This window comes from Oncorhynchus mykiss, chromosome 27, assembly GCF_057628025.1.
Source record: "Oncorhynchus mykiss isolate SJ-2025 chromosome 27, ASM5762802v1, whole genome shotgun sequence".
Lineage (NCBI taxonomy): Eukaryota > Metazoa > Chordata > Actinopteri > Salmoniformes > Salmonidae > Oncorhynchus > Oncorhynchus mykiss.
In genome coordinates this window covers 4,509,315-4,523,407 of record NC_143048.1, presented here as the reverse complement: position 1 = coordinate 4,523,407, position 14,093 = coordinate 4,509,315, and the positions used below count along the sequence as shown (strand labels likewise).

At 41.1% G+C, this 14,093-nt stretch overlaps 1 protein-coding gene and 1 pseudogene across 9 annotated transcripts in view; both read left to right on the top strand.

The window, feature by feature from the left end:
- The window catches only part of LOC110507356 (dedicator of cytokinesis protein 10), a 177,389-nt gene extending 171,764 nt beyond the window's left edge, over window positions 1-5,625 (top strand). For all 9 annotated transcript variants that reach the window (XM_090224225.1, XM_090224221.1, XM_090224222.1 and 6 more), the window contains 2 exons: window positions 3,626-3,764; window positions 4,506-5,625. In XM_090224225.1, the coding sequence (XP_090080351.1) occupies window positions 3,626-3,764; window positions 4,506-4,553 (187 nt within the window). In that variant the 3' untranslated portion in view covers window positions 4,554-5,625. The remainder of the gene's footprint in view (window positions 1-3,625; window positions 3,765-4,505) is intronic.
- A 6,052-nt stretch (window positions 5,626-11,677) lies between these two features.
- On the top strand, window positions 11,678-12,606 carry LOC149971200 (uncharacterized; annotated as a pseudogene).
- Window positions 12,607-14,093: the final 1,487 nt, after the last annotated feature.

Genomic DNA, 14,093 nt, shown 5'->3' with positions numbered 1-14,093 from the left:
GGGAGATTGAGTGCGATGAAAAGTGGGTGACCTGTGAACCAATTGCGGACCACAGCAGCCCAGTGGAAACTAACATTGTCCCAGATGATAACGTACCTGGGCTGCTCTGGCCCCTGGTCATTAGGGATTAGTCTGTTGTGGAGGGGGCCCAGAAATGTGATAATGTGTGCAGTGTTGTATGGGCCTAGGATTGCATGATGGTGAAGGATGCCGTTTTGACTAATAGCCACACACATTGTTATGTTGCCACCACATTGTCCCGGGACGTTGATGATGACACGGCGTCCGAGGATATTTCTGCCATGGCCCGTGTTTTTGCATGGTTGAAACCTGCCTCGTCCACATATATTAGCTCATGATGTACTGCAGCTTTGCCAGCAGCATACCACCCTGCATACCCTGCATACCACTGCTGTCTTGCTTAGGAAGCTAAGCAGGGTTGGTCCTGGTCAGTCCCTGACCAGATGCTGCTTGAAGTGGTGTTGGAGGGCCAGTAGGAGGCACTCTTTCCTCTGGTCTAAAAAAAATATCCCAATGCCCCAGGGACTGCCCTGTGTAGGGTGCCGTTGAACGGGTGTCCTGACTCTCTGAGGTCATTAAAGATCCCATGGCACTTATCGTAAGAGTAGGGGTGTTAACCCCGGTGTCCTGGCTAAATTCCCAATCTGGCCCTCAAACCATCATGGTCGCCTAATAATCCCCAGTTTACAATTGGCTTATTCATCCCCCTCTTCTCCCCTGTAACTATTCCCCAGGTCGTTGCTGTAAATGAGAACATGTTCTCAGTCAACTTACCTGGTAAAATAACGGATAAATAAAATCTGCTTCTAGCTCCATGACTCTCTGAAAGAGACAAGACAAAACAATGTAGCGCAGTACGAAAAGCAGGGATCAGTCAATTATAATTAGCACCATACACTTCCAGATCCAGTACCAATGATCAGATAGTATAGCTTACCTGCACATATTCATATCTCAGTTGTTTAACACGGTCTGCGTTTCTTTCGAAAGGGACTGTACAGCTGCTTCATCCTAATTCTATTGCGTTTCAGTAGACGAGACAGTGCAGAGACTCACTCTGTTTCAGTAGACGAGACAGTGCAGAGAGAGACTCACTCTGTTGACGTTTTGGAATATGGGGTTATCTGTCATTATGTGGTCCTGCAGTTCTCTGAGTCTGATGCAGTTATTTGCAATGACCATATTTACAATGTGGGTCTCCTGCTCTGAGGTGAACAGTCCACCTCTTCCACCAGATACTGTTTTTCATGCAGTTCTGTAAAAACATTTGAATGGTTTCAGTGATAGATCCTGCTCATTATGGAAGTGCAGTACATAATACTGTACCAGTAAGACTACAGCACTTAAAGTTACTAATTTCGAAATATCCGGATGATACCTGCAACAGTATAGCGACTCAGCTTTGGTTGAACCCGTTGCCCAGCCTCCCTCATGCTCATCCCATGGGTGACAACATGGTCCATCACAGACGCTCTGATTTCATCAGTTATTGTGTTCCTGACTCCCCTTCCTCTTCCCCATCCTCTCCTTCTCGTCCTCCTCCTCCCCTTACTTCTTCACCTCCTCGTCCTTCTCTTCCTCCTCCTCATCCTCCTCTAGTTCTCACCCCTTTACTCTGTCGAATATTGGCCTCCATTGTTGTCCAAACCAAATGTTTACCTGTGGCCTATGTATAGTGCTCAAGCTCTGATTTGTAATGGACTCATGATATAAAAGTGTTTTCACATTGTCAATGTGGAAAAGCAATTGGCGAAATAGTGTAGCAATGTAGGGACCAATGTTTACAGTCTTGCTAGAAGTGTGTTATTAAATTGCAAACTGAGTGTAAAGCAGAGAACGTGCAGTGAGTTGTGTTTACAGTTTTGCAAATAGTGTGTTATAAAATTACAAACTGAGTGTAAGCAAAAAACGTGCATTGAGTTTGGCACACTTGGTAAATGCATTGGCTACAAGTGTTAATTATTTCAGATATCATGCTTCAAGAATCACTGTTAGTGTTTAAGCATTCAGAAAAAAATGTAAGTGCCGAGATGTATTTTTTTCCCTGCCCCTGTTTCCAGACAGGTGCATGATAATGGTCCATTCTAAATCAAAATTTCACACATTATTTAGTATAAGTAAATACAAGATTAAATCAAGAATAGTCTGATGGGTGACAAAACATTTTTGTGACTTTTTCGATTCACAGATGTACACCTCATGTTTTGATAAGGTTTGTAATCACAGCTAAATTGGCCAAAAACCTTCTAATAATTAAGCACATTAATCTGCTTTACAAGGGGCGGGGAGCCTAACTGGCACACATAAGCAGCGCGTGAGTTTCAAGTTTGGGGAAGATCATTTTCACCATAAAAATGCACCTTTATAATAAAAGCATTACATGCATAATTGAATTTGTGGTCACTTTTGATAATGGTGCTTTCTGCTAATGGAACATTTGCGCTTATAGCCTACTGCCATGTGCGCATTGCTGCGCTTATAATGTGAAGAAATAGCCTAATCATTTATCAACATTTTAATCTGATCTGTTGCATCAGCCTCAGTGCGTAAAAAAAAAAAAACGTTTTTGATGCTAGTGGTTGTATTAATTTGTGATCTATCGCATCCCACAACTGTCCCAGACTGTTTGGAATATGTATTTCTCGCACAGAATAGAATAGGTCAACTGTTGTACTATGGGGGATAGTAGAATGACATAGGCTAGTGCGTTTGCTGTTCGTTGGGCCTACTTATCTTGTTGGCTGACGAAAAGTACATGTGGACAGTTCAATACCTCGGAATTGGATAAGGACGCGCGCAGTTGCGTCCCGGATGTGTTTGTCTTCATTGTAGCCTGTGAGAAAAGACCCGATCATGTGATATGGAAAGCGATGTGAGTGAGAGGTGCTTCGGAGCAGGCAGCACACAGGGAGAAGGGCTGCAAAAGGAATGGATTTTTTAAGGGTGCATTATGGCCACACAAAGGGGACGCCGCTGGAAAAATCGTTATCAAAAGTCAGTATACGCTTTTACCAACTGCTCCACACATAGATCAATTGAAAAAGTCTTCAGCAAAAGGGTTGGGGTCAATTCAGGTCAAGATAATGTTAGTGTTTAAATACTGGAGAGTTGAGACCAAATCACGGACGCTGGACAGAGTGGATTTCAGTTGTAACAAAAGACAGTTTTAATGAGTCAGAGATATCTTGTCCCGCAGTTTTACGTGCACGGACCTAGTTCACATAACTCGGCAAGGAGTCAGGTGAAAAAGAGGCCTTATACAACGGTTACATTCATTTTTATACATAGAATAAAGTAGGTGGAGTCTTGTCGTTTCGGTCTTCTTGACTGGTCGGAGGGTTGGAGGCGGGCCTTGCTCTAGCCAGAGCAGGAGCCCCATTGGTGCACAGCAGAGCCTTATCCTGAGCATCCGACCAATAGAGGGGGTCAGTCTTGTGGCTGGGTGTATGTGTTCTTACGACGGAATGTCTTTGTTTATATGAGCTATGTGTATGAATACTTATATAACAATAACTAGAACCCAGAGTTTTTCCAGATCAAGTCACATGGTCAGGAAAACTCTTGGCCCTCATAGTGCCCTAACATATTCTGTTTGGCCCTGAAGGCAGTTTGCAGAGGCGTGCGGCCAGGCGCTGGATGTCAACGAGCGGCTGATCAAGGAGGACCAGCTGGAGTACCAGGAGGAGATGAGAGCCCACTACAGGGACATGCTCACAGAGCTCTCCACCGTCATGAATGAGCAGGTCTGCGGAACCGCCCCGAAACATTGAAACTGTTGTTCCTTTAGACAACCGAGGCTGTATGCATCAAATGTCTCAGAATAGGAGTACTGATCTAGGATCAGCTTCCCCCACCCCCCCAACCCCGTCCATGTTATCTTATTTATTGTGATGTTTAAGAAAAATGAACCCTAAGCCAGCACTCCTATTGTGAGAAGCTTGATACATTCGGCCAATGGGCTGTTCAGTCATTAGCCTAGCTACTTACAGTACTAACCTTCACGCTCTTCATGTCAATGTGTTTGTTTACTTTCGTGTGGTACAGTTTTGTTCTCACGTCATCACTCTTTTTAATCCGTCATTACTTTCTCTGATATCATTGTTTCATTATTTATTTTTACACATGAGCTTTTGCTGGATTAGCTAGAGTTTTATCCACTTGGTCTCATCTCTTTGTGTTGTTCTCTTTGTTCATCTGTTCTCTTTCATTGGACCTCAGCTGCATAGACAACTCCTCTCATTCAGTTTCTGCTCCTCTCTTTCCCTCACTATCTTTCCCTCACTATCGTTTCCCCCCCCCCCCCCCCCCCACTTTACCATGCTTTCGACTCTGTCATTATGGAGCAAGTGGCACTGTGCTGTGCATTATACTAACCTCTCAGCATATATGTGTGTGCGTGCTTGGTCGCATCATACATTCATCAGATGTCTGTTTGTGTGATTTGAAAGATGAATTGACTATCTATGTCTCTCCTCCATGCCAAGATCCCTCACACAAGACCACCAGGAACAGAACGACACAGCGCCTACTGAGCAGCCAATAGGCATGCTGGAATCTGACAGTGCCCAGGAGGACATGTTTACCCAAAATAGCTCCTGGTGACAGACGTCGTTCTTCCTCCTGCCAGGAATTATACAGAAAGGAGCAGGGGACTGGAACTGTGACTTTATGGGAACTGGGGAAAAAAGGGAAGTGGATGGGGAAGTCCAGAAGTCTGTAGACTTTGGTCGTGGTAGTCTGGAGTTGTGGTAGTCTGGCGTCCCGGTAGTCTGCAGTCCTGGTGATGATGATGTTCAGTAGAACAGGCTGCTGTACTCTTACTTTGTTTTGTTTTTAAGGCTCAATCCATGTTTGCACTCCCCTGCCGACCACCTCGTCTCCTTACTCTATACACACATACCCAGACAACACACGCCTTCTCTCCCCAGCCCCATCCCTTTAGAATATTGTGACCTTAATGAGCTTGAGGTGCGTTCAACAGAGCAAAAGTTTGCTTGTAATTCTGGTCACAACAATTTGTCCATATTCTGTTGGTTATATTTATGCTGCAAATGTTTGCCACCTGGGGTAAGCAATTCCAAAAGCTATTGTAAAATGACAGTTCAAGGAATTCTACAAAGGAAATTAGCGTCACGTTCAGTAGCCAAACATTGTTGAATGATGCAGATAGAAATACTATGGATTCAGCCAACATGAATCCTTCTATAAGGCAGAGAGACATGTTTTATTCCACATCATTTATTTCTATCGGAATATTCCACAACGTTGTGTCCTGCTGAACAAATTGACATGTTGCCTACTTCTTGTTTGATTGAACACACCTCGAGTTCCTGTTTGAATGTAGAACAACTCCGCATAGCTACTTTGTATCCTAACATTCTGGAATTCCCAGCTCACAGATTTTCGAATTGAAAGTTTGTTTTATAACATTTTTATGATTGATAATGTTGTTGTTATTATTTACTGTACTGTTTTAAATTGTAAATAAGAATTATTAATATTTAAAAAAATATATGATTTTTTTGTTTGGCTAAATAAAAACAAGAATGAACAAACTAATATTTTATGTATAACATTGAAATAAAATTTGTTAACGTCCATAAACCACAGGGTAAGTGAAAATTAATCTCTAGTAGTATGTTTCTTTACATACATACATACATACATACATACATACTGTACATACAGTTGAAGTCTGAAGTTTACATACACTTAGGTTGGCATCATTAAAACTTGTTTTTCAACGACTCCACAAATTGTTTGTTAACAAACTATAGTTTTGGCAAGTCAGTTAGGACATCTACTTTGTGCATGACACAAGTCATTTTTCCAACAATTGTTTGCAGACAGATTATTTCACTTACACTGCTCAAAAAAATAAAGGGAACACTAAAATAACACATCCTAGATCTGAATGAATGAAATATTCTTATTAAATACTTTTTTCTTTACATAGTTGAATGTGCTGACAACAAAATTACACAAATTATCAATGGAAATCAAATGTATCAACCCATAGAGGTCTGGATTTGGAGTCACACTCAAAATTAAAGTGGAAAACCACACTACAGGCTGATCCAACTTTGATGTAATGTCCTTAAAACAAGTCAAAATGAGGCTCAGTAGTGTGTGTGGCCTCCACGTGCCTGTATGACCTCCCTACAAGAAGCCACTGCTTCAAAACCACCATAAAAAAAGCCAGACTACGGTTTGCAACTGCACATGGGGACTAAGATCATACTTTTTGGAGAAATGTCCTCTGGTCTGATGAAACAAAAATAGAACTGTTTGGCCATAATGACCATCGCTATGTTTGGAGGAAAAATGGGGAGGCTTGCAAGTCGAAGAACACCATCCCAACCGTGAAGCACGGGGGTGGCAGCATCATGTTGTGGGGGTGCTTTGCTTCAGGAGGGACTGGTGCACCTCACATAATAGATGGCATCATGAGGCAGGAAAATTATGTGGATATATTGAAGCAACTTCTCAAGACATCAGTCAGGAAGTATAAGCTTGGTCGCAAATTGGTCTTCCAAATGGACAATGACACCAAGCATACTTCCAAAGTTGTGGCAAAAATGTCTTAAAGTCAAGGTATTGGAGTGGCCATCCCAAAGCCCTGACCTCAATCCTATAGAACATTTGTGTGCAGAACAGAAAAAGTGTGTGAGAGCAAGGAGGCTTACACACCTGACTCAGTTACACCAGCTGTCAGGAGAAATGGGCCAAAATTCACCCCACTTATTGTGGGACGCTTGTGGAAGGCTACCCGAAACGTGTGACCCAAGTTAAACAATTTAAAGGCAATGTTACCAATTACTAATTGAGTGTATGTAAACTTCTGACCCACTAGGAATGTGATGTAAGAAATAAAAGCTGAAATAAATCACTCTACTATTATTCTGACCTTTCACATTCTTAAAATAAAGTGGTGATCCTAACTGACCTAAGACAAGGAATTTTTACTAGGATTAAATGTCAGGAATTGCGAAAAATTGAGTTTAAATGTATTTGCCTAAGGTGTATACAGTGCCTTGCGAAAGTATTCGGCCCCCTTGAACTTTGCGACCTTTTGCCACATTTCAGGCTTCAAACAGAAAGATATAAAACTGTATTTTTTTGTGAAGAATCAACAACAAGTGGGACACAATTATGAAGTGGAACGACATTTATTGGATATTTCAAACTTTTTTAACAAATCAAAAACTGAAAAATTGGGCGTGCAAAATTATTCAGCCCCCTTAAGTTAATACTTTGTAGCGCCACCTTTTGCTGCGATTACAGCTGTAAGTCGCTTGGGGTATGTCTCTATCAGTTTTGCACATCGAGAGACTGAATTTTTTTCCCATTCCTCCTTGCAAAACAGCTCGAGCTCAGTGAGGTTGGATGGAGAGCATTTGTGAACAGCAGTTTTCAGTTATTTCCACAGATTCTCGATTGGATTCAGGTCTGGACTTTGACTTGGCCATTCTAACACCTGGATATGTTTATTTTTGAACCATTCTATTGTAGATTTTGCTTTATGTTTTGGATCATTGTCTTGTTGGAAGACAAATCTCCGTCCCAGTCTCAGGTCTTTCACAGACTCCATCAGGTTTTCTTCCAGAATGGTCCTGTATTTGGCTCCATCCATCTTCCCATCAATTTTAACCATCTTCCCTGTCCCTGCTGAAGAAAAGCAGGCCCAAACCATGATGCTGCCACCACCATGTTTGACAGTGGGGATGGTGTGTTCAGTGTGATGAGCTGTGTTGCTTTTACGCCAAACATAACGTTTTGCATTGTTGCCAAAAAGTTAAATTTTGGTTTCATCTGACCAGAGCACCTTCTTCCACATGTTTGGTGTGTCTCCCAGGTGGCTTGTGGCAAACTTTAAACAACACTTTTTATGGATATCTTTAAGAAATGGCTTTCTTCTTGCCACTCTTCCATAAAGGCCAGATTGTGCAATATACGACTGATTGACATGTGTCAATATAGTTAACCACCAAACTATTTTACAATGCATGTTGTAGTAGTTATTACCTTTACCTTAAACATAGTCATACTTTCAGTTATTCAGACTTAGTGTGCATCACTTTGCCCTGCATAGAAGCTTCCTGTGCTGCTCGCTGGAAAAACAAAGTTGTAGGGTGTAATTACAGGCTTCCCTATCACAAATGCCCCTAGTCATGGCTTAGAATTGTCCACATTAAACATTTGTACAAATTCCAGTCACAATTCTTAAAGCTGTTTTTACCAGAAAATCGGTATCCAGTTTTAATCATCTGATTACGGTGCCTTCAGAAAGTATTCATACCCCTTGACTTATTCCACACTTTGTTGTTTTTTGCTGATTTAAAAAAAAAATGCATTAAATATTTTTCTCACCCATCTACACACAATACGCCGTAATGACAAAGTGAAAACAATGTTTTTAGATTTTTTTTTTGTGCACATTTATTGAAACACCCCTGAGTCAATACATCAGAATCCCTTTTGGCAGCGATTACACCTCTGATTCTTTCTGGGTAAGTCTCTTAAGTGCATTGCACACCTGGATTGTATATTCTTCAAGCTCTGTCAAGTTGGTGCTTGATCATCTGGACAGCCATTTTCAAGTCTTGCCATAGATTTTCAAGCAAATTCAAGTCCAAACTGTAACTAGCCCACTCAAGAACATTGAATGTTGTCTTGGTAAGCAACTCCAGTGTAGATTTGGCCTTGTATTTTAGGGTATTGTCCTGCTGAAGGATGAATTTGTCTCCAAGTGTCTGTTGTTGGAAAGCAGACTGAAGCAGGTTTTCCTTTAGAATTTTGCCTGTGCTTAGCTCTATTCCATTTATTTTTATCCTAAGAAAAACTCCCTAGTCCTTGCCAATAACAAGCATACCCATGACATGATGCAGCCATCTCCATGCTTGAAAATATGAAGATGTGATTTGGATTTCCCCCAAACACGATGCTTTGTATTCAGGACATAAAGTTAAGTTCTTTGCCACATTTTTTTCAGTTTTACTTTAGTGCCTTGTTGCAAACAGGATGTATTTTTTTTTCCAAAACACATTCTGGACAGACTTATTTTCACTCTGTCATTTAGGTTAGTATTGTTGTGTAACTTCAGTGTTGTTGATCCATCCTCAGTTTTCTCATATCACAGCCATTCAACTCTGTAACTGTTTTAAAGCCTCATGTTGAAATCCCTGAGTGATTTCCTTCCTCTCCAGCAACTAAGTTAGGAAGGACGCCTGTACCTTTGTAGTGACTAGGTGTATTGATACACCATCCAAAGTGTAATTAATAACTTCACCATGTTCAAAGGGATATTCAAAGTCTGCTTTTTGAATTTTACTTATCTACCAATAGGTGCCCTTTATTTGTGAGGGATTGGAAAACCTCACTTGTCTTTGTGGTTGAATCTGTGTTTGAAATTCATTGCTCGAGTGATTGACCTTAGTTTCTTGTATGTGTGTGGTACAGAGATGAAGTAGTCGTTCAAAAATCATGTTAAACACTATTATTGCGCACAGAGTGATCCGTGCAACTTATTATGTGGCTTGTTAAGCACATTTTTTATTCCTGAACGTATTTAGACTTGCCATAACAAAGGGGTTGAATACTTATTGACTTAAGACATTTCAGCTTTGCATTTTTTATTCATTTGTAAACATTTCTAAAAACATAATTCCACTTTGATATCATAGGGTATTGTGTGTAGGCCAGTGACACAAAGTTTAAATTTAATCCATTTTAAATTCTGTCTGTAACACAACAAAATGTGGAAAAAGTCAAGGGGTGTGAACACTTTCTGAAGGAACTGTATCTTTTAGGCATAGGCATTTATGTAATAACCTAGCTCAGTAAAACTTTGTAATTTAACTCAGCATTGTTTAGGCTATCCTACCTTGTTCCTTCCTCCGAAATTTTTGTTGCATGGCAGAATTTTTTCTCCACAATTTTGTGATATCCAATTGTGATCTTGTCTCATCGCTGCAACTCCCCAACTTCTTAACACCCGCCCGCTTAACCCGGAAGCCAGCTGCACCAAGGTGCTGGAGGAAACACCGTTCAGCCTGCAGGCGCCCGGCCCGCCACTAGGATACACTAGAGCACCATGCGAGGCTGGGCCAATTGTGCTTCGCCCTATGGGACTCCCGGTCACAGCCGATTGTGACACAGCCTGGGATCGAACCCGGGTCTGTACTGATACCTCAAGCACTGCGATGCACTGCCTTAGACTGCTGTGCTACAAGGGAGGCCAAAATATATTTTTTTCAATTAAATATTGTTATGCTGAAAGATGCCAGCAAGTTTTTTTTTAAATAGATTGCTCCTTTACTGCACTATCCTACTGTTTTACTCCAGATTGCACAATATTTGCTTTGGCGCGTTTGTGTGTCATCATCCCACTGGGTATCGATTTGATTATTTGATTTGTTATCAACTCAAATGAATTCAATATACATTTTTGGTTGCAAATCCAATAGCCTAAGTTAAAATAACATGGAGACAGCTTCAACCAGCTTGTGTTGTTGCCAAAATTCTAGTCTTTGATACCAGAGTGATAGTAAGATTAGAAACCCCCAATATTGACCTGTTGGTCTGTTTCAAGGGAAAATGTAGCCTACAACAAAAAAACAATATTCTCACCTGTTAATGGCTGGGACCACGCAATTAAAGATCTGTGCACGTTTCTCGCATTGTTAAACGAACAATTGGATGAGAAAATAACCATTCTTTCACCTTTTCAAGGTTAATTAAGCTGCTGAGCTATTCAAGCGCTTGATCTGCCAGAAACGGTTTAGGATACCAGCCAAATAGAAGGCCGTTTGACAATTATGATATCATGAATGATGGGCCTTTCTGTTTGTGACATTTGTTGGCTGTCGGTACTGAGGTAACTTTCACGTTTTAGACTATTAATGAATGTGAGTGATGACCATGTATTTTTCTTTCATGTTTATTATCGCAATGGGACGCAACATCAGAGACAACCAATCGGACCTGTTGTGAGCCATATCACATGAGCATGCGTCAACTTTTCTGTGCACGTGCTGCCGTGTGTAAACATGTCATGTTTCGTTTGGTCCCGATGGCTGCAGTCTCTCTGGTAACAGATAACTAAAACTTGATGTCATCCGACCTAAATCAATCAAAACCTATAGTAGCCTAATAGAACCTTCTTGTCCATTTATGACACATTTTTATTGATGCGTTTTATACAATAAAAGAGAGCAACAATAATGTGTCTGCATGTTGTTTTGCCACCCTAGATTCATCTTTGCTAGATCTAATTAATATTTTATGTGTTGTGGGTGGTGGGGAGGAGATGCACATCATTTGCCCCAGAGGACAATTGTAATCTGCCTCATTATCAGATTCACACAATAGCCTACGTTTGATTCAAGACAACTTTATTAGATGTTATATAGTTTACCTCCTTTGCAGAATTGTTCAGAACAAGGATTTCATCTCCTTGTCCATTGTCCATTCCGCTTTTCCTGAAATACTACACTACGTGCCACTTAATAAAAACATTGCTTGTGTCCCATTGGCTGATCACCTGAGCCCTTTTAGCTGGATAAGTGGTAAATGGCGACATAATCTACTTTGGACCTGATCTAGATGGAGATTGAGAGACGCAGACAGAGACTGGCAGAGAGCTAGAACAGGTAGCATGTTAAAAACGCAAAAAAACGAGCTCCTCTTGCTCAAGTCGTGGTTGTATGGGAAGCCGTGGTTCTGGCAGCAGAATTCCAGCACCATGGAAAGCAGCCGGAGCCTCGCTGAGGTGGTCATGGAGATAGCAACGAAATCAAGGAGCTTGATATGGAGAACAGTGTGCCTAGGGGGGAAATCAGTCAGCCGGTGATTGGGACTGAGCCAGCTGAACCTAATCCATATTCCCCGGCAGGACAGCCCAGGACCCACATGAACCTGAGACGGAATGCGTCCGCGCTCGAGGCGGCAGTATGGGTAAAGTCGCACTATCAACTGCATTTGTTGTTTTAAATGGAAAGATAAAGCACAATGTTTTATGTATAAACATTGTGTAAAATTATTTAAAGCCTATGCATGGTTTGAACAAAATAATCAGATCAATTTGTTTTATTGATCTCACAGAGAACATTGTAATGACCGTCCGGAGATACTCAATCGCCTCCAACACGTCAAGTTTGATCAGGAAGAGTGAGACCGAAGAGAGTGTGTCGAAAGATGAAGAGGTTGCAAAGGGAAGCAATTCAAGTTGGGGTCGAGTTCACCAGGAAGTTGGACAGAAGGGCTACATCCATCTTCGGGAATTCCACACGAGACGAGATCAGCACCACTGCAAAGAAGTTAACCAGCGGGTTCTTTCTCCAAGAATACGTACACAAAAAGTGTCCCAGTGGGCCTTCTCATCCAACCTCAACAGAATTTTTTGATAACCTAATTTAAAGCAACTTGTAGCATTTTGCTTACGGTTGCTATTAATTCCCCTTATTTTGCAGGACCAAAGTAAAGACGGTAACATTTCTTCGGCCTGTGGATAACATCTACACCAACCGACCAGTTCTGGCCAACCATCTGGCAGATCTGGATGCGATTGCGGAGACGGATTCGTGAGGTGAAGAGAGATGGACCCTTTCGCGGAACAATATCTATTCTCTAGCCCATAAATATGTGAAGAGCAGGGAGTTAGGCCTACAGAAATAGACCTACCACACAAACAGTATCTAGGTCAGTGTGTCAGCTACGGTGTTTTAGGTCAGCCAGAAGATTGATTTTTATCGCACCTGACCTGAACTCCACACAAGGAGACTCCGGTTACAGGTGTTGTTTCCATCCGGCCAGGGTGATTCAATGCCCGGTCATCAGTGATGAGCCACCAGCACTCTCCCTCCAACACAACACTCCCTCCATGGATCAGATGTCCAGCCCTGCAACCCATCATGCCAATCGGAGCCTTGAGAACGCTGCATGTGACGATCATTTTAGTGACGGTGTGGTCTCTTTTTTTCAGAGCAATGGGCATGCAGCCTCTTGGTGAATTTCAGGGTCATCACTTATTCACCTGTTTTTATCAATGCACGCAAGATACTGTAGGGTAGCTTTGATAAAATGTGAATTGGCCTATCAATATTTTCTATTGGGTCAAGACAGAGAGAAAACACACATTAATTAGAACACATTATTGACTTTTTCATAATATTAAATATAATCCTATTGCTTGGGTATTTCAATAATTTAGGCTTAAACAGTCTTCAACAGTTTTTAAAAAACATAGGAGGCTACATTATTTTTTTTTAACACAATTTAAACTCTATAGACAATACAATATTGGCAGAGGACTCTCAAATACCTCACTAGGAAATACAAATTATATACCTACAGTGCCTTGCGAAAGTATTCGGCCCCCTTTAACTTTGCGACCTTTTGCCACATTTCAGGCTTCAAACATCAAGATATAAAACTGTATTTTTTTGTGAAGAATCAACAACAAGTGGGACACAATCATGAAGTGGAACGACATTTATTGGATATTTCAAACTTTTTTAACAAATCAAAAACTGAAAAATTGGCTAATTTTCTGTTTATTTTTGTAGTTTTTTTAAAACGTGGCCAAATCAGCTACTTCTATTTGAAGTATTTTCAAATAAATTCCTATAAATAGCTAAAACTATGTCTTTGTCGCATGTCTTTGAAAGTAATTGAAATACTCTAAATATGATGTGAACACAGGTCTGGTATACAGGACGTTCACCCTGCAGCTCTGATCCCATCGCACAATGACAACGAGTTACCTACGTGCTCTAATGCCCTATAGACCAGAGGTACCAGGCTGCTTACAGTTGACTTCGATATATCACATAGATGGCAGTGATCCATGGGAGAGATCACATAAAACGCAAACATTATCAAGATGACCATAGATCATTTCTAGGTTCATAAAACACTATAGGCTCACAGAGTATAGACTTATCAGCAGAGAGTGTCCAATTTAATTTAATTTCCTGTATTCCACCAGTTGTGGTCCAATTGAATGGCTCACTTAAGCTCAGTTTATACCTGGTGCTAACATGCGTCCTTTGCCTGATTTTGTCTAAATTCAA